The 18,522-nt window shown below is 35.8% G+C and overlaps 1 protein-coding gene across 4 annotated transcripts in view; it reads left to right on the forward strand.

The window, feature by feature from the left end:
- Positions 1–18,522, forward strand: part of CCSER2 (coiled-coil serine rich protein 2) — a 168,409-nt gene that overhangs the window by 70,902 nt on the left and 78,985 nt on the right. For 2 of the 4 annotated variants that reach the window (XM_090278317.1, XM_090278319.1), the window contains exon 5: positions 8,812–8,974. In XM_090278317.1, coding sequence (XP_090134443.1) covers positions 8,812–8,974 — 163 coding nt within the window. Of the gene's footprint in view, positions 1–8,008; positions 8,121–8,811; positions 8,975–18,522 lie in introns of those variants that run through there. The other 2 variants (XM_090278320.1, XM_090278318.1) reach the window with 2 other exon arrangements.

Below are 18,522 nucleotides of genomic sequence, written 5' to 3' on the forward strand. Positions count from 1 at the left end.
AGATGATAATGAGAGGACTTAAGGAGAGTCATTTTCAGCACAATGTTTTGTGAAGCTATAAAAGAAGATTTCCCCACAGAATGGTTCAGAAGATAACAGAAAGAATAGCTGCTGTTGACATCTGAGTTAGCGGCCTGGAAGATCAAGTAGAAAAATACTGTAGGAAACAGAGGGAAAACATAAAGCATTGAAAATTATAGGGGAAAAATAATGAGACTTCTTGATTCAGGATATTTAATATGAAGTTTTAAGGGATTTACCTCAGTGGTATAAATCATATCCTAAATAATACATTTTACTTTGGCAGGATTATAACCACTTGTCATTAGACTCCTTATACCCCTTTCTGAACTAAAACAGGAGGTAGAAATGGAGTAAGTCTTAGAGGCTGCCTGATCTTTAGAGCACAACAAAAAGTTATCCACATATTAGGTAAAAGTAGAATCACAGGGAACTTAAGATCTTTGAGGTTTTGGTTGGGACTTGTGAAAAATCTGAGGGAATCCCTGAGGTATATCTCATGTATATTACAGATTTTCCTGGAAGCCAAACAAATATTGAGTATTTTGAGCTAATGAACACTGAAGAAAGCAGAACATGAATCTAAAATATGTTGCCTTCAGAGGCTCCAGAGATAAAGCAGTATTTAGGATTAATACTGCCAGTAAATAGGGAATAACTAGTGTTTTTATAGCTCTGAGGTCCCTAATAATGCTATACTCACCCACTGAGTTTTTTGATTGGGGGGATAGGAATGTTATGAGGACTGGTACAGGGTTTAAGGAGTCTTCTGATATACCTGGGACTATTGTTTTTAGTTCCCTTTAGACCTGGTTTTGGAGGCTATTACGCAAATTTGGGTCAAGTTTTTAGATGGGTCACGTAGAACCTTGATGGGTTCAGCTCACTCATCCTGCCAATTAAGTAGAATTTTTGCCAACAAGAAGACTGGCACCTCATTGAGATCTTCATTTTGGTCAGAAGTTTGCCATGACTTCATTATGAATAAGGCATTCTTCTATGACTGAAAGGAAGAAGGTATGAGGATATTTATCTGGTAATTGCATTTTTGTAGTAAATCATTATTAAGCCAGCATACATGGTAGCACAGAGGAGGAATGAATGGTGGTCAAATGTTTCTTGGACAGTTATGGTCTAGGACTAGAGAACTGTTTGAGAGTTACTGGAGATATTCACACCTGAGTGGTGTGGTGACATAGAAGTAATATTTAAGGTTGTCCTTAAATATTTAGAGAAATTTATCTTTCAGTTTAAGGGTAAAACCAGAAATTGGGTGCTTGATTTCTTCCTTAGAATACTTTGATTCATCACCCACTTTTTCTATTTTATTTCTTTTTGTGTGTGTGTGTATTTTATTGATTATGCTGTTATAGTTATCCCAATTTCTTATCCCTTTGCTCCCCTTCACCCAGCAGCCCTCCCTCCAGCAGTCCCTCCCACTTAGTCCATGTCCATGGGTCATGCATAAAGCTCTTCTCAACATCCTCCTGTCCATTCTGCACCCTCCTGCTATGCTTCTTAATTCCTGTACCATTTCCCTCCCTCTCCCCACTTCCCCCTCCTAGCTGACCTCCCCCCACATGCTCCTTATACCTATGATTCTCTTCCCGCTCTGGTTGTCTGCTTAGTTTGCTTTTGTTTTCATTCCCTAGCTTCTGTTGTTGATAATTGTGATGCTGTTTTCACTTTAATGTTCATAGTTTTGATCTTCTTTTTCTTAAATAAGTCCCTTTAACATTTCATATAATAATGGCTTGGTGATGATGAACTCCTTCAGCTTTACCTTGTCTGGGAAGCACCTTTGCTGCCCTTCCATTCTGAATGATAGCTTTGCTGGATAGAGTAATCTTGGTTGTAGGTCCTTGCTTTTCATCACTTTGAATATTTCCTGCCAGTCCCTTCTTGCCTGTAAAGTTTCTTCTGGAAAATCAGCTGACAATCTTATAAGTACTCCTTTGTAGGTAATTCTCTTCTTCTCTCTTGCTGCTTTTAAGACTCTCTCTTTATCCTTAACATCTGGCATTTTGAGTATGATGTGTTTTGGTGTGGTCCTCCCTGGGTCTAGTTTGTTTGGGACTCTGTTCTTCCCAGACCCGTATGTTCATTTTCTTCCCCAAATTAGGGAAGTTTTCCTTCATTATTTTTTTGCATAATTTTTCAATTTGTTACTCTCCCTCTTCACCATCTGACAACCCTATGATTCTGATGTTGCCATGTTTAAAGCTATCCCAGAGGTTTCTAAGCCTCTCCTCAGTTTTTTCAATTCTCATATCCTCCTTCTGTACTGGTTGACTGTTCCTTCCTTGTGTTCCAATTTGTTGATTTGAACCCTGGTTTTCTTTCCCTCACCACTTGTTTAGTGTGGATTTTCCTTCATTTGAGCAAAGATAGTCTTCATTCTTTCCCTGTCCTGTTTAACTTTTTCTATCAAGTCTGTGAGCATATTTATCACCAATGACTTAAACTGTGCATCTGTTAAGTTCTCTGTCTCCTCATTTGTTAGGTACGCTGTCTGCTTGTTGCTTAGTTGTGTCACTGGGACCTTGATCTGCTCCCCCTTCTGGGCCATACTTCTCTGTCTCCTCATCTTGACAGATTTCTGTGTTTGCCTCTGTGATTTGGGTAGGGCTGTTGCACCTGTTACATTATAGCAGGCAGAGCCTTAGGTATTCGTTAGTGCTGGTGGCAGTTTCAACACATTTTGGTGCTGTATGTGGGGGTGGGGTCTGAGAGAGAAGAGTGCCAGCTGCTGCTGCTTTTCTAGGCACTTCTCCCCCTTCCAGTTCTAAGCAAGCTGTCTCCTTTTTGAGACTGGTAGCTTCTTCCTCTGCCCCAACCTCCACTGGCTTTCACAGTCAGAAGCAATGCAGCTCTATTTTCCCCAGCTCTAGAACCACAAGCTGTGCAGTCTGGTCTGGGCCTAGGATCTGTCAGGTTTGGGGCTGGGATCGCTTCTCGTGTTTAAACTGTTTGACTGTGTTTTTCCCCACAGCTACTTCTAGCAACACCCACCTGCCAACCTCCCTCAGCTGCACTGTCTCTAGCCACGCTGCCTCTTGCAGTGCTGCCACCAAGCACCACCCCTGCTGCTGTTGCTCTGCTCCTCTTTCTCTCTGTCCTGGATCCACCCCTCCTAACTTTCTGGCTGATTATTTCATCTATATTTCTTTGCTGAACTTACCTGTAGTTTTGATTTTCTGGATTTTCTGTTTTATTTTTTATTTTTGAAGTGGTTGTAAATTCCTTCTTAGGTGTGAGGAGATGAAGCGTGTGTATTTACACCTCCATCTTGTCCAGAAGTTGCCTATTTTATTTTTAATAAATGCCATATAGGACACTTATTTTTTGAATACCCTGTTATTTATAGTATCTATAAATGTATTAAGAGATTCCTTCCCTCTAGTGTTTAACTGAGTGTGGTGGAGGTATCTAGTTACTATATGTGAAGGACATAATTTTATTCTGAGTTTTATTCTGTTTTTTACCTAAGGTTCTTTCCAAGAAGTCTGGCAATGAAGCTATTTACAGTATTCTCGCCTTAAAATTTTCACAGAAAGTAAGGAGAAAGATAGGGTCACATTACTTTCAGAATCTACTCCTGAATGTTATCTAATGGTGTTAGTCTATCCTTGAAGGCTGTAGTGTATTTATCTTTACTTACAGAGCTGAATCAGAGCCCAGGCTATATTCACAGAAAATACTTCGTTGACAGCCTCTGAAAGGCCTTTTCTAACTTCTTTTGTTTTTCTGTGCAATTGAGTTTAGGACATACTACCCTGAAATATGGCATCTTGGCATAATTGTATATTTTAAGCTAAAAGAATTTAAGAAGGTAGCAGGAGGGGAGAGTCACTCTGACCTCCTCCCCCCTTTACCCTTCTTTCCTGAAACTGGCCATAAAAAACCCTCATGTGAAAGTTGCCCTCCCTATATATCCTTTTCTTTGAAGACAAAGGGACACCAAGATGAAGCCTAAACAGCAGGCCTAGTTAAGTTACCCCGTTTACTATAATTACCTAATACTCCTTAACCAGTCATATTCTTTCATGATTGTTCAATCTTCATCAAACCTAGGATAAAAATACAAAGGTCTAATGGTTTCTTTGGGTCTTTATTTTCTTACAAAGGCTCCATGTCATCTATTATATTAAATATATTTGTATGCTTTTCCCTTGTTAATCTGTATTGTCAGTTTAATTTTTAGACTCTAAGAGGGTTGAGGAAAACTTTTTTCTCCTCTACACAATGTCATAGGTTCCTAAATTATCTTTAGATTTTTTACACTGCTTTTCCCATCCTGCTTTTCTGCACCTGAAGTTACCTCTAATGTGTGAACTTAATGATACAGATCTGGGGGGCTCTGGATTATCAATTCCTAACACTGTTATGAATTAATCTGCAAATTTTTTCTGATCTTTTTTAGGCCTTGGGAAGTAAGTAGCCATGGCTCTCAGCTCAGAATGAGACACCAGGTTTTTAAAAAAACCTTAAGGGGTTTTAACCACTCTTCTAAAGGAGATTTAACTTTAAGAGGTGTTGAGCTTTTGAGGTTTCTGGCCAGCTTTGGGGAAATATGAACAGGTCAGAGGGAGAGATTAGGCAGAGAGAAATCGAAGAGCATAGAATGAGAGAAGAGGAATAAAAGGAGAAAAGACTTTTGGTGTGAGTTACAATTTGGGAGGATGTAAAAGATAAATTGTTTTAATTATTTTATTTTTTCTTTTACCTTGACCAAAGAATATCTTAAGGAAAAATTTTGGGATCTGAATTTATTTTGGCAGACTATTAGGTATTTGAGATTTATTCTGAAGTATCTCTTTAAATGAACAGTTTTGTGTGTCAACTGATGGTTGTTGGTGTCAACTCAAAGCCAACAGGATCTCCAGTTTGTGGTATGGTGAAGAAAGAACATTTATTCAGTGCAAACAGCTCAGTTGTGATTCAGCACGGCTGTAAAAACAGCATGGCTGTGGAACAGCTCAATTGTGGTAGAACTGTCTATAGATGAGTGCTGGGGCCAGGCCTGTCCTGATTGGTCAGAATAGAGCTGCTCTGATTGGCCAGAGTTGCACAGCTCTGGTAGGTTGGGGAAAGCATCAGCCCTATTAGTTGAAATATGATTTTAAGAACTTCTTTATAGTGGCTGTCTCAGGTGGTGGAAACCTAGTGCAGGTAGGCAGTTCAACGCAGAGACAGACAGTTCAGTGTAGGCCTCTTTGTGAATTTTTGTTTACATGAGAGACCTCTGTGTACAAATGTTTGCTAGGCTCTTTTTTAAAATTTGAGCCCAGTTAGCCACCAGGAGCACTTCTTAGTAGGTACCCCCCCCCCCCCCACCTGGGGTAAAGTTACATCAAAAGTACAATTGTATTGTATTGTTCTCTTGCTGAAGAACGCCTGATAGTCACTCATTGCCTATAGATTAAAGCTTAGCATTTGGCATATTCACAGTATTATACTCAGGCTTACGAAATTTCTATCATGTATCCCTTCTTATATATTCTGTCTCCTCTAACTAACTATGGTTTTAAACTTTTCTGAGTTGAAAAAGATGTCTAATTACCTCCTGAATTCCACCCCAACAAGTTATGGTGCCTATTAAATTGCACTTATATATGTTATTTTTCCTAAGACCACATTTTTGCTAAATTTATTATTGAGATACAGTCATATCACGTTAGTAGCATTGTCCTTGACCACTTTCCAATTACTGTACTTTCTTTTGGAAATTTATTTATATTTTTGAGTACTAATTGTGTTTAGTAATAACAAGGTTCATGATTTTTTTTTTTTTTTAACACAAACTTCTTCTTTCATGCCAAATGTGAGTTAAAACCTTTCCTGATCAGATTGTAAAACGTCCTGCAAAGCACATTTTTTTCAGGCTTTGTGATATATAATTTCTTCCCATTCTCTTCATAGCCAGTTATTACTTACAGATGGAAATATTACTATCTGTATCTTCCATTGTCTTCTTAGGACAAGCTACCAAAAAAATAACCTAGGTAACTTTTGGTCTCATGTTTTGTTCCTTTATCAAATTAGAAAAAATGGATGTGATGGGGTGTTAGAAATAGGCATCCCCACATGCCATACCTGTCAGTGAGCTGTATTAGATCTCTTTACCTCCTCAGAGTGTAAAAGTCCTGGTATTACCTCTGTATCTCCTACACTTACAGTGAAAAACCCTACATATTAAAATGTGCTGTCTTTTACATTTGGAGCTGGAAACCTCCTTCATAGGGCCTTTATTCTCATCATAAACTCATAGCTAGGGCCAAATCTGCTGTGTGTAGTTAGTTTTGATCAGCATATTGGGTTAAAACTTTCTCAAACTAGGGTGCCTTTATGTTTGCCCCATCATTTCCTGTGATATCACATATTCAGAAGGATTTATTTCCTTTCTTAGTCTTGTTTGTCAGGTTTCTTTATTGGCTCTGGAAACTGATTTTGATTTATCTCCATTTTGTAATTTTATGTGCTTTCATTTTCTTTCTGTGTTATTTCTTTAATTCTGTTCAAGAACTCTCAACTTTTTCTCAGAAACCACCACTGATGTTATTTCACGTTATCTTCTTAATAACACCTTAAAGTATATAAACACATGACTGATGGGTGCCTCAGGGAGAAGTAGAGCAGGACCCTTCCTACAGAGTCTTGGAGCAGTCATATCTCTGAGAAGAAAGCCCTTCTTTCTCAGTTTCTACCAGTCATCTTTTGTGGTCATGACATGTTTGTTTCTAGTACTTATTTGTCATTATGCCCAGGTCTGAGTTGATATTTCAATAGGGGTGCTTTAATTTGAAGGCTGTGTATAGTACCTACAAACTTTAGCAAACAGAAAAGCCTCACATCAATTTCCGCATTGTAATTTCCCACAGTATTTAATCCTACCTCCTAACCTGTTTGCCTGGTTTGTTTCTTGTTACTCTGTGTGCACTGTGTTGATGATGTGCTAATTACTTATTGGGTTCTTATTATAACAGGATTTCTTGTGTAGTGAGTTGAATTTTACCTACCTGTTTTAAGAAAAATAGGAATTCAGAACATTTAAAAGTAGGTATAGATTATCCTTCAGCTGTATAGGGTTGCTTATACTAAAGTTAACATTTTAATGCCTTGTGGAAATAGTTAAGAAACTTAACCAAGTCTATGAGTATAATACAAATGTAAACTAAACAGTTTTAAGCCATCTTTGAGTTATTTTTAAATTTATTTTTCTTTTGCAATTTCATTTTCTACAAATTTTTTGGGGGGGAGTTGCATCCTGGTCACCATGCTTTTATTTATCTAACAGCCTGGTTTTCTATAATTGAATTTTTTTAAATATTTTAAAATTTATCTCAGTAAGATAACAAGAAATTGTTTGAAATAATTTCAAATATAAGGCTTCTTTAAAATTTTTCCTTGAAAATGTTTTTTAAAACTATAAAATATACAGTTCCCCCCCCAAATTGATTCCACTAATGAATTTAAACAAAATTTCAGTGTCTTTTAAAACCTTATTTTAATTGTTGTACATTTAGGAGAAATATGTAACAGTGAGTTCAGTGTATATGAGAATGAGCATTTATACTTTAAGTACATCATCTTGTCTTTGGAGTGCGAAAGTTTGTTTTTCATCTGGTATACTGTAATGAAACACTTCATATTTCAAATTCAAGTTTTAAGTTAAATGAAAACAATCACTTAAATAATGAGTTTTTTGTTTTTTGCTGTTTTTTTAACTAGAGGATTACATTGATTTTTAAAACTTTTTTATCACAAGGAATTCTGAACATTCAGGATTTGAACTTTCTCATGTAATAATTCTTAAACTGGAGAATCCTTTCCTGTTCCTAGCTTGGATTAGGGATGAGTTGTATTTTTAGTAACAGTCCTAACTCAGTAGCTATGTAAGCATTGAGCTAAGATGGAGTCACAGGGTAAACTGGGCTTGCTTCCCACAGGGAGGGCTGGGAATCGAGCAGGAAGGAAGGCCTGTTTGTCAGTGCCTTGTATGCAACTATGTCTGAGTAGGCAGCAGGCAACACAATGTCTCCCTTGTACAAAGTAACTCTCCTAGTGAGTGCTCAGATATGTGAGGAAAAAGTGTTTGGGTAAGTGAAGGAGAAGCTCGGGGTATTTCAAAGAGATTCTTTTCGTGTTTTTGTGGCATTTGGATTTCAGGGAGTGCACTATTTGTTGCTGCAAAGTACTGGCTTTGTTTTCGGTGGCATTTTAGACTTACTGAACAAGCTCTACTGCAGGAAGATTGAAGCGTCTTTCTAAAACTGTGAGCTTAATAAGAAATACGATTTGTTTGTGATGAAGAGTTAATTTGTGCTTCTTGAAATTAGGGAAAAATAATTGTGACATTCATTTTTAGGAATGAAATCTCTACTAGACTTAAAATCTACTTTTTCTTAATTTCATTCTGAAGTCAGAACCAACTAGTGATAATGATGAAAACCACTTAAAACTGATTACTGGTGTTTAAAATGTATAATGTTGATTTCAAATATAATTTGCCTGTTTTAAAATAGAGGGACTGTTAATTATTACTTAAAGTGACTGTGATATGAAAGTTTAATAATTTACTTAAGTTCAAATGATATAAGCTTTAGTTTTTACCAAAAGAACTGGTTATTTTTCTTCTGGAAATCTTGATTTTGAGATTAGCTAACATAACTGATATTTTTTAGAATATTACTTTTATAATTTCAGCAGCATTTAATGATCAAGCTATAAGTAAGTAATTTTTATAGAGTATGTACATGTTTATAGTGTTTTACTTTTGAATCTGCCTAGTGGAGTGTGACAATATGAATCGCTTTGATCGATCAGACAGAAATGTTCGGCAGTCTCAGGAAGGATTTTGGAAAAGACCACCCCAAAGGTGGAGTGGACAGGAACATTACCACCTCAGCCATCCTGATCGCTATCATCACCATGCAAAAAGTGACTTGAGCAGGTGAGTCTTAATTTTCTATCTTCTGATTAATATTGAGTCATAATTTCCCCTTTACCCCTCTGACCTCCCCCGAAAATTTTTTTGGTCTGGTTTTTAGTGGGCATCTAAAAACATAGCCTACTGTAAGCCAGATAATGCTCCAGGCACTTTTAACCCTGATTCTTAAACAATGAGAAATAGTAATTATATACTATATTCCACAGGTGATAAACTGAAGTAGAGAGGGTTTAAATAAATTAATTAAGCTCACAAAGCTAGTATGTGCCAGACCAGGGTTTTTTTTTTTGTTTGTTTGGTTGGTTGTTTTATTGGCTGTTTTTTTTAGTAGAGATCAAAAAACATTGCAAGTTAGATATGGTACTATTTAGAATAACATGTCTAATTTTTTTCTTTTGACCAAAGTCTTTTTTCATTAACTTTATCATAAAAGTAAATATTTTATTTATGTATGCTATTTGGAATTTAAGTTTTGGTGTGATTTTCTAGTTCTCATTTGGAAATGATTAAATGTTGACTTTGTTGAACTTTATTATTTTTTAAATAAAATTAGTGACAAGTGATTTGTCTTCTTATGTATATATAAATTGAAATTTAAAAATTTCTCAAGTACTATTAAAAACAAAAGAAGGTACTGTGCAGTGCTAGAATTCTATTGCTTCTCGAAGCATAGCACAGTCTTTAATTTGATCAGACCTTATGTACAATGTGGCTCTGTAGTCTTTCAAGCCTGGGATCAAAACCTGACCTGGCACATATTAGCTTTGTGAGCCTAGGTAATTTATTTAACACCTCTCTACTTGTTTATCATCTGTAGAATATAGTTTATAATAACTTTTTCTCATTGGTTAAAGATCAGGGTTAAAAGTACCAGGAGCACTATCTGGCTTACGGTAGGCCAGATAGTGGTACATAGTTGTTAATTTTTTTTTTCCTTTTCACTCTCTTGTCATGTTCCACTGGAGGTTTGAGGTCATTTTGGAGCTAATTTACAATACAAATAATAAAATTGGGGTAAAGAAGTAATGGAAGGGAAGCACATGGCCCCATATAGTTCTTGAAGTAAGAAAAAAAAAAAATTTGGCTGTAAGATTCCTTGCAGCAAAAGCAAAAAATAAAACTTGATCTATTACAAGAGTTAAAGAGTACATAAGATAAAGGACTTGTTTCTCCTGAATTGATTTGCTTTTATGAGAGAAACCTGGAAAAGGTTGCTTTGTATGCTTTCTTATAAGGAAAATGCCTTGTGATATAGTGGACAGCTCTCAGACAGCTTCTCAAAGTAGAAATAATAATAAGTTCCTTAAGTTCATTTCTAATTTGTGTTCTTCAATGTAAGCTCCAGAGAACTCTAGTATAAGTGAGAAAAAGTGGTTCTACACTGGGTCATGAAATGTTGTCTGACTAAAGATCCCTCTCTTGGTATAATTTGATGCAAGGATAAAATTTAGAAGATTTGAAAGGATGCATGTAGTACATATCCTCCAAGGCATTTTTTCAGCTGTTCTATTTCTCACATGTGGGCTTTTGATAAGGAATGGCCATCAGACAGTTGGTATTATCAGACAAGAATCTGATGTAAAGATAGTCTTTATTTGAAGATTTTGTTTCCCTCATCTTTGATGGTTGGTTTATAAGAAGATAAATTTAAGGCCAAATTATGGAAATTTAGAAGTCTAACTAAAATGTGAACCGTTGCTTATACTTCAGATAAGATTTATTCAACTGTTTCACAAATATTCATTGAGAATTGATATGTTGAACTCTGCTCAGTTTTCAAGCTGAGATAAATTTGGATATTGTGTGAGAGTTGTGAAATGATAATAGCTTCTTGAAGCATTGTTTGAAGATGATAAAATGAATTACGCAGTGTGTGGGCTCAGTTGGAATCACTGCAATTATTGGTTAGGTAGAAGATTCATGTGCCTCTTCCATCCCATAAAAAAGATGAGTAGTAGATACTTCCTAACAGGATGTTGAGTCTGTGGGAGCTACAGGTTGTTGGTAGTTACAATGAAAATTAGTGTTGGGTAATGATGACATGTGCCTCAATAAAGTGATGTATATGAGACTGTAGAAGCAAGCAGCATACTGGTTGTTGTCTGGGATAGTGGTATATAAAGGAAGTTACTATTGTACTGGTAAGTATGACTGTAGAGATTGCAGAGGAGTGGTTTCTGTAGGAGAAGGAGTATTCAAATGAAAAACAGCATGTGCAAAACCACTTGTGAAATAGTGTAGCATTTTCAGAAAACAATTCTACATTTTGAACTGGATTGCTAGGTCATTTGGAGGAATGACTAGATATGATTTCTAACTGTAGATAGCAAAACTATCTGCATTTTAAGATAAAGGGTGGCAAATTTTAGCTTAAAGTGAGAGGCTATTAATCAGATGCTACAAAGTGGAACAAATTACCTGGAAGTAGTAATCTCTCTCCCGGGGAATGATGAAGCTGAGGCTGATTAGTTTATCTCTCAGAAAAGTTCAGCAGCATTTTCCAAAAACTATGTGCCTGGATGTCAATAGGTATAGATATCTCTGATCAAATGAGTGTGGGAATGAACAAATTAAAGTTAAATGAGGTTTTTAATAGTAGCCCGCACCGTGCCTTTTATAAATGTAGTATTAGGATTTTGCAAGGTAGTAAAAAATAGAATATGTAGCCATTTCTCAAAACATATGACCACAAATCTCTTCTACACAGTGTATTTTGAAGGACTAGTGATTCGTGGATCATCCACACTGGTAATTCTCAATGAGGAGAGAGAAATGCACAGCATCATGAGACAGTGTTGTACCGCATATTGCTAGTCCAGGAAAAGATCAAAATCCAAAATTCACTGTACCATTTCTACTGAACACATATCACTTTTGCTCCATCATAAAATTGAAAAATTATAAGTAGAACCATCCTAAGTCGGGAACCTGTATTTTCATCATAATGCCGTGCCCTCTTTTCACTTGGCCTAATTTTTCACTCCTCTTTTCTCACAGACTTCCCTTTTTATCCTATACTTTGTTCTATGCTATCTGGAATTCTCTCACATCCTAATAAATTCACATGTTGACCTCTTTTTCTACATTTTCCGATTGAAATAGAAACCTAACTCTTTTCTTAAATGTACTGATTCCCCGGTAGCATTCTTAAAATGAAGAATTCTTATTTTGTAGTTACTCTAGTACTTTAGTTTTTAGAGGTGTGGTCTTATATTTACTCTCATTGCCACTTCTAAATGAGTTACTCTTCAGTCTCCTTTGAGACTTAGGGTGCTTGGCTGTATCAACTCCTCCTTACTGGTCTGTAACTCTTAACTCACAAAAATCTTGGACCTTGACTCACTTTCTTTCTTCATTGTAATCTTTGCCACAATCCCTGAGTGCTTCTAATGTTCATGTACATGGCTCATATAACCCTCTGGCTCCTTAGTTTCTTAGGCTTTTCTATATAGAAGATCATGTCATTCGAGAATAGAAGTGGTTTTACTTTTTTCTTTCTAATCTAGATAATTTTCTTTTTTCTCTCCATTATAATCGCTATGGCTAGAACCTCTAGTACAATGTTGAATAGGAGTGGTGAGAGCAGCCGTCTGTGTTTTGTGTCTGATATTAGGATCAAAGCATTCAGTCTTTCACTGTAAAATATGATGTTAGCTGTGGGTTTTTCATAGAAACTATCAGATTGGGGAAGTTCCCTTCTATTCATACTTTGTTGAATGTTTTTTATCATGAAAGGGTGTTGGATTTTGCCAAATGGTACTTGTGTCTATTAAGATAATAATTTTTTCCCTTCATTCTCTTAATTTGTTATATGACATTGACTGATAAGAACCTTGCATTCCCAGATAAATCCTACTTAGTTATGGTATATCATCCTTTTATATGTTGCTGGATTCAATTTGTTAGTATTTTGTTGAGAATTTTTTCTGTAGACATAATAAATATTGATCTTTAGTTTTCTTGAGATGTTTTTGTGTGGTTTTGGTGTTATGAATTGGTGTTTCTTTTATTTCTATTTTTGAATAATTTGTAAAGGCTTTTTGTTAATTCTTCATTGACTGTTTTGTAGAATTCACCAGTGAAGTGGTTTCGGCATGGGCTTTTCTTTGTGGCAGATTTTTTGATTACTAGTTTAATCTCTACAGATGTCCTATAATTACCTTTAGGTTTTGTTATTTTGTAATGTTCAAGTCTTCTATTTTCTTGCTGACCTTCTTCATAGTTCTCTCCATTAAGGAGAAGGAGGTATTAAAGTCTCTTAACTTCAATATATCTTATTACGGAAGGTCCGATAGAACAAACTCAGTTTTTGTTTGCATGGGAATATATTAATTTCTCTTAATTTTGAAGGATAATTTAACTGGACATTGAATTCTTGGTTGATAGTCTTACTTTTAACATTTCAACTCATTTGCTTTCTGATGAAAAATCAGGTGTTAATCTTATTGAGTTTTCCTTCTCTGATGTGCCCTGACTGGAAGATCGAACCAGCGACACTTAGCTCGCAGGCCGACGCTCAATCCACTGAGCCAAACCAGCCAGGGAAACCCTGACTCCAAAAAACCTCCGCTGCCTTGCGGCATACCTCTTCAGGGGAAAGGCTAAGGGAGTAAACCCCGACAGAAAATCCGGAGCCAGAGTCCCTAAGGCGGTTTGACGTTGTAGTCAACACCGGCAACTCCTGCGGCGCACCTGAAGCCAAGCTGTATTGACTCCGTCTTTCCCTTGGATCCTTCAGCTGCGAAGAGAGGGGGGGTCTGCTGCATGGGCAACAGCAGACCCTCCATATCACCCTGCCCAGGCTCTGTAGCTTCAGCTTCACTGGAGAGGACACTCCAGCGTCATCACAAGATGTCGATTTAACACGGGAGGAGACAGATACCGTGTCACTCCCGAGTTGGACTGCACAGCCATTCTCGGCGATGCAGATAGACTCTTAAGAAGCTACACCATCCTCTCTCGAGACGGACGGCTGCCGACGACGACGACGAATCTTATTGAGTATGTCTTCTACATGATAGGTTACTTTCTTCTTGCTCCATTCAGAATTCTTACCTTTTCTTCGGCTTTGAACTTTTAACTGTGATGTGACTCTCTTTCAGTTTATCATATTTCAGAGTTTGTTGAGCTAATGATTATGAGCTAATGCCTTGAACCAATAAGTGTTCTAGCCTTTGCCAAGGAACTCTTTATGTGTGTATGTTTAGGGAAACCTTCAACAACCTGGTAAGTAATTTGTAGTTCTTCTTTAGCCTTCATTTCCTGCTTGCTCAGAGGCTCAAGGTTGGCCAAGGGTGCACACATCCCTATAAGTGTGTATGTCCTTCTCTATGCCCAAGTATATACAGTATTGGAGCATTTAAAAACTTCCTGTGGGTGCCACATTCCCCTGGTTTTCCTTAGAAGTTTTTGGTTATCTTGTTTGCCCCAGTTTGTATCATTGTCTCAGGCAACTGGGATTTCAAACAACTGCCACTGATTTTTTTTTTTTTTTTAAACAAATATACTAGAGATAAGCTGTTTGCACAGAATGAATTCTGAATCAGGTCAAATGTAACTGCTGAAAATGAGTCTTTTTAGGGAGGTGTCAGTTAAGGTCAAATAGTAACAGTTCTCTGGAAATGGTGTTTTTTGAGAGTTTCAAACACAGTTTCCCTCCCAACCCACCCCTAATGATTGCTGAATTTCAGAGCTGCCACACTTGTACGACTTGTTTTTCAAGCTACAGCAGAGCTAGAGAGATAGGTATGGCAGTAGAATAAATTAAAATGCCATAGAGCTTGTTGGTCTCACTGAGATTCAGCTGGAATTTTTTTTTTTTTTTTAAGTAAGTGCTCCTTGGTTGTTGCAAGCATTTAGTTGATTTACAGAGTTCTGAAAAAGTTGATTTTGACTAATTTGCCAGTGTTTTCAATGCTTTTATGGAAGAGTGAATTTTTGGAGATATTTATTCTGCCATTCTGGAAGTATTTACTTCTCTTCATTCTGTCATTTTTTTCCCTTTGTTTTGATTAATAGACTTTTATAGCAGTTCTAGGTTCCCAAAAATATTGAGCATAAAGTACATAGTTCTTATGTACTCTCTCACCTTTTTCTATACAGTTTCTATTATTAACATCTTGCATTAGTTATTACAACTGAAGAGTCAATATTGATACATTAGTATTAACTAAAATTCATAGTTTACATTGGAGTTCATTCTGTGTGTGTATATTCTGTAGCCTTTGACAAATGTATAATGGCATGTACCTACCATTACTGTGTCACAAAAAATAATTTCACTGCCCTTGAAGTCCTATGTCTTCAACCTATTCATCCCTTCCTCTTCCTCAGCCCCACCATCCTCGACAGTATTCCAAACACTAATCTTTTCATTGTCTCCATAGCTTTGCATTGTCCAGAATGCCACATAGTTGGAAATGGACAGTATGTAGCCTTTTCAAATTGGATGTTTTTACTTAGCAATATGCATTTAAGGTTACTCCATATCTTTTCATGAGTTGATAGCTTATTTCTTTTTACCTCTATATAAGTCGTCCATTATAGATGTACTACAATTTGTTTATCCATTCATCTACTAAAGGATATCTTAATTGCTTCCAAAATTTGGCAATTATGAATAAAGCTGCTCTAAACATTCATGTGCATAAATTTCCAACTCATTTTGGTAAAAAACAAGCAGCACAATTGCTGGACCACATAGTAAAAGTTTAGTTTGGTAAGAAACTTTCAAAGTGACTTCCAAAGTGACTGTACATTTTTAATTTCTTCCAGCAGTGAATGAGAGCTGCTGTTGCTGCACATCCTCATCAGAATTTGGTTTTGTGTTTTGCAATTTAACCATTCTGATAGGTGTGTAGTGATACCTCATTGTTTTAATTTGCATTTCTCTAATGATATATTATGTTGAGTTTCTTTTTTATATGGTTATTTGCTATCTGTACATCTTGTTTAGTGAGATGTCTGTTTAGATCTTGTGCTCATTTTTATATTTGGTTGTTTGTCTCCTTGTTGAATTTTAAGAGTTCCTTGTATATTTTAGATACCAGTCCTTTATCAGATATATATTTTACAAATTCTTTCTCCCAGTCTGTGACTTACCTTTTTATTATCTTAATGTAGTTTTTCACAGAGCAGACATTTTTAATTTCATGCAGTCCAACTTGTCATTTTTTCTTTCTTTCATGGATTATACTTTTTGTGTTGTATTTAAAAACTTATTGCCAAACCCAAGGTCACCTGGATTTTCTCCTTTGATATCTTATAGTTTTGCACTTTACATTTAGTTCTTTGATCCTAGTTAATTTTTGTGAAAGGTTTTTAAGGTTTTGTTTTTTGTTTTTTTGTTTTTGTTTTTTGCATGTGGCTGCCCAGTTTTAGTACCATTTGTTGAAAACTCTGTCCTCTCTCCATTGAATTGTCTTTGCTCTTTGTCAGGGATTATTTGGCTCTATGTGTGTGGGTATATTTCTGGACTCTATTCTGGTTTAATGATCTGTCTTTTCTTTAGTCAGTACTACATCACTGTCTTGATTACTGTCACTCTATAAAGTAAGTCTGAAAGTCAGATTGAGCCAGTATTTTGACTTTATTCTTCAATATTTTGTTGATTATTCTGGGTATTCCACCTGTTCATATAAACTTTAAAGTCACTTTTTTGATATCCACAAAATAACTTGCTGAGATTTTGATTGAGGTTGGGTTGAATCAAGCCTTTTAAAAAATATAACCATGAACATATAAATACACACATTTTACTTTAAATATATACTTTTTATTAATGGTGAGAAAAGAAACACTAAGGGTCAAATTGTCACTCAAATTAGGAAATAAATGAATAAAAATATCACACACACACACACACACACACACACAAACACAGACACCCTTCACTTGCCAGTCTATCTTATGAATCAGAAACGTTGTGTAGAAGGGGAAAATACTTCTATGGATACAGCCACATAATTTTAGGAGATTCCTTTACAGTTAGAAGAAGTCATTATGTAGCAATGTGGTTATTAGATGTGTGGGTTGAATATTGGGTGCTGATACTGTATGTGGATTCAATTTTAATGGTTTACAAAACAGGCTGATATCTTAAAGATTTCTTTCTATAGTTATTCCTTTTTTTTTCTTGCTGATTTTATTGGCTGTCTTTATAGAACAATGTTAAATAATATTGGTGATTGTGGGCATTTCTTTCTCATGCTTCTATAAACATTGAACTCATTTTTGCCTTCACTATTGGTTAGGTTCCTCATATCTACTATTCTGCCTGGCCTATAATTGGCCACATAGACCATAAAGGCACATTTTTTGCTTGCAGTGTTCTGTTGTTTTCACCATATAATTTCTTTACAAGAAACCCATGATTGTTAAAATTTGTATACAAATAAAATCTTGTGTCTGCCACCTTAATATGAGCTGTCTAGTAATTCCTCTTTTGTCTCATGTTTATTTTTTTCACCTTCTTTGTCTTCAATCCTGGGATTTGCTTGCACTCTTAGAAAGTGATTTTACCTCCCATTCCAATTCAAAGGTTCAGGTTCTCATGTGAGAACTTCATTATCTTGTCAGAATGTGAAATTTCATATTCTCTCTGTCCTATTTTTTACCCTCTCCTGTTTTGGTAGTGCCATTTTATTTTCTGAAAATAATCTCTGTTATATATTTATTTTCTGTTACATTTTTGTCTTCTTCTGCCTCTTGGCTTTCTCAGTTAGACTCTCTTATTTTTCAGCAGACTTCAGATGGCTCTCCAGTGAGGTGTTATGTTATCTCCAACTTATTGTCAGATGGTTTAGCAATGATTTAGATATACATGTATGAAGCAAATTGTGTCAACATTTACCAATTGAGGAATGTAGCTGACGGGGTATATGGCATTATAGTATTCTTTTAACATTTATGTTACAAAAGTTTTTCAATATAAAGAAGTTGGAAATTATTGATAATAATAATACAGTAGAAATTGGTTTTTATTTAACATTTACTATATATCATCCATTTTTCTAAGCACTTTAACATATATTACCCCATTTAATCCATAAGCCAACCTAATAAAGTGAGTACTATTATTATCCTCATTTTATAGATCAGGAAAATGAAGTCTAATGAGACGAGTACTCTTATTATCCTCATTCTATAGATCGGGAAAATGAAGCACAGATAAAGTAACTTGCCTTGTGTGTTATATAGATAATAAATGATAGAGCTAATATTTGAACTCAGATAATCTGTGTAGGTATTATAAAAATGAATAAGGTGTAGCCCTGTTTTCAAAGGGTTTACAATCTACGTAGAGGTGGTATGTATACAAACTTACCAGGAAGAACTTTTGGAGGAAGGGCATTTCAGTACTAGAAGATATAAGTTTAGTTTGCATCTTGTGGTGGAGGTATTTAAAATGCAGTCTAAGGCATGTGAACCTTATTTGGTAGGTAGTGGAGAACATTGAGAGTTAAAGAAATTATGGCCCCAAATAATAATATTTTCAATAGCTAGTTACTGTCAGCAAGGAATCAAACCTAAATCTTAAGCTAGAGTTCTTT

The sequence above is a fragment of the Furipterus horrens genome, unplaced genomic scaffold (assembly GCF_987537825.1).
Source record: "Furipterus horrens unplaced genomic scaffold, mFurHor1.1.pri manual_scaffold_5, whole genome shotgun sequence".
NCBI classification, from domain to species: domain Eukaryota; kingdom Metazoa; phylum Chordata; class Mammalia; order Chiroptera; family Furipteridae; genus Furipterus; species Furipterus horrens.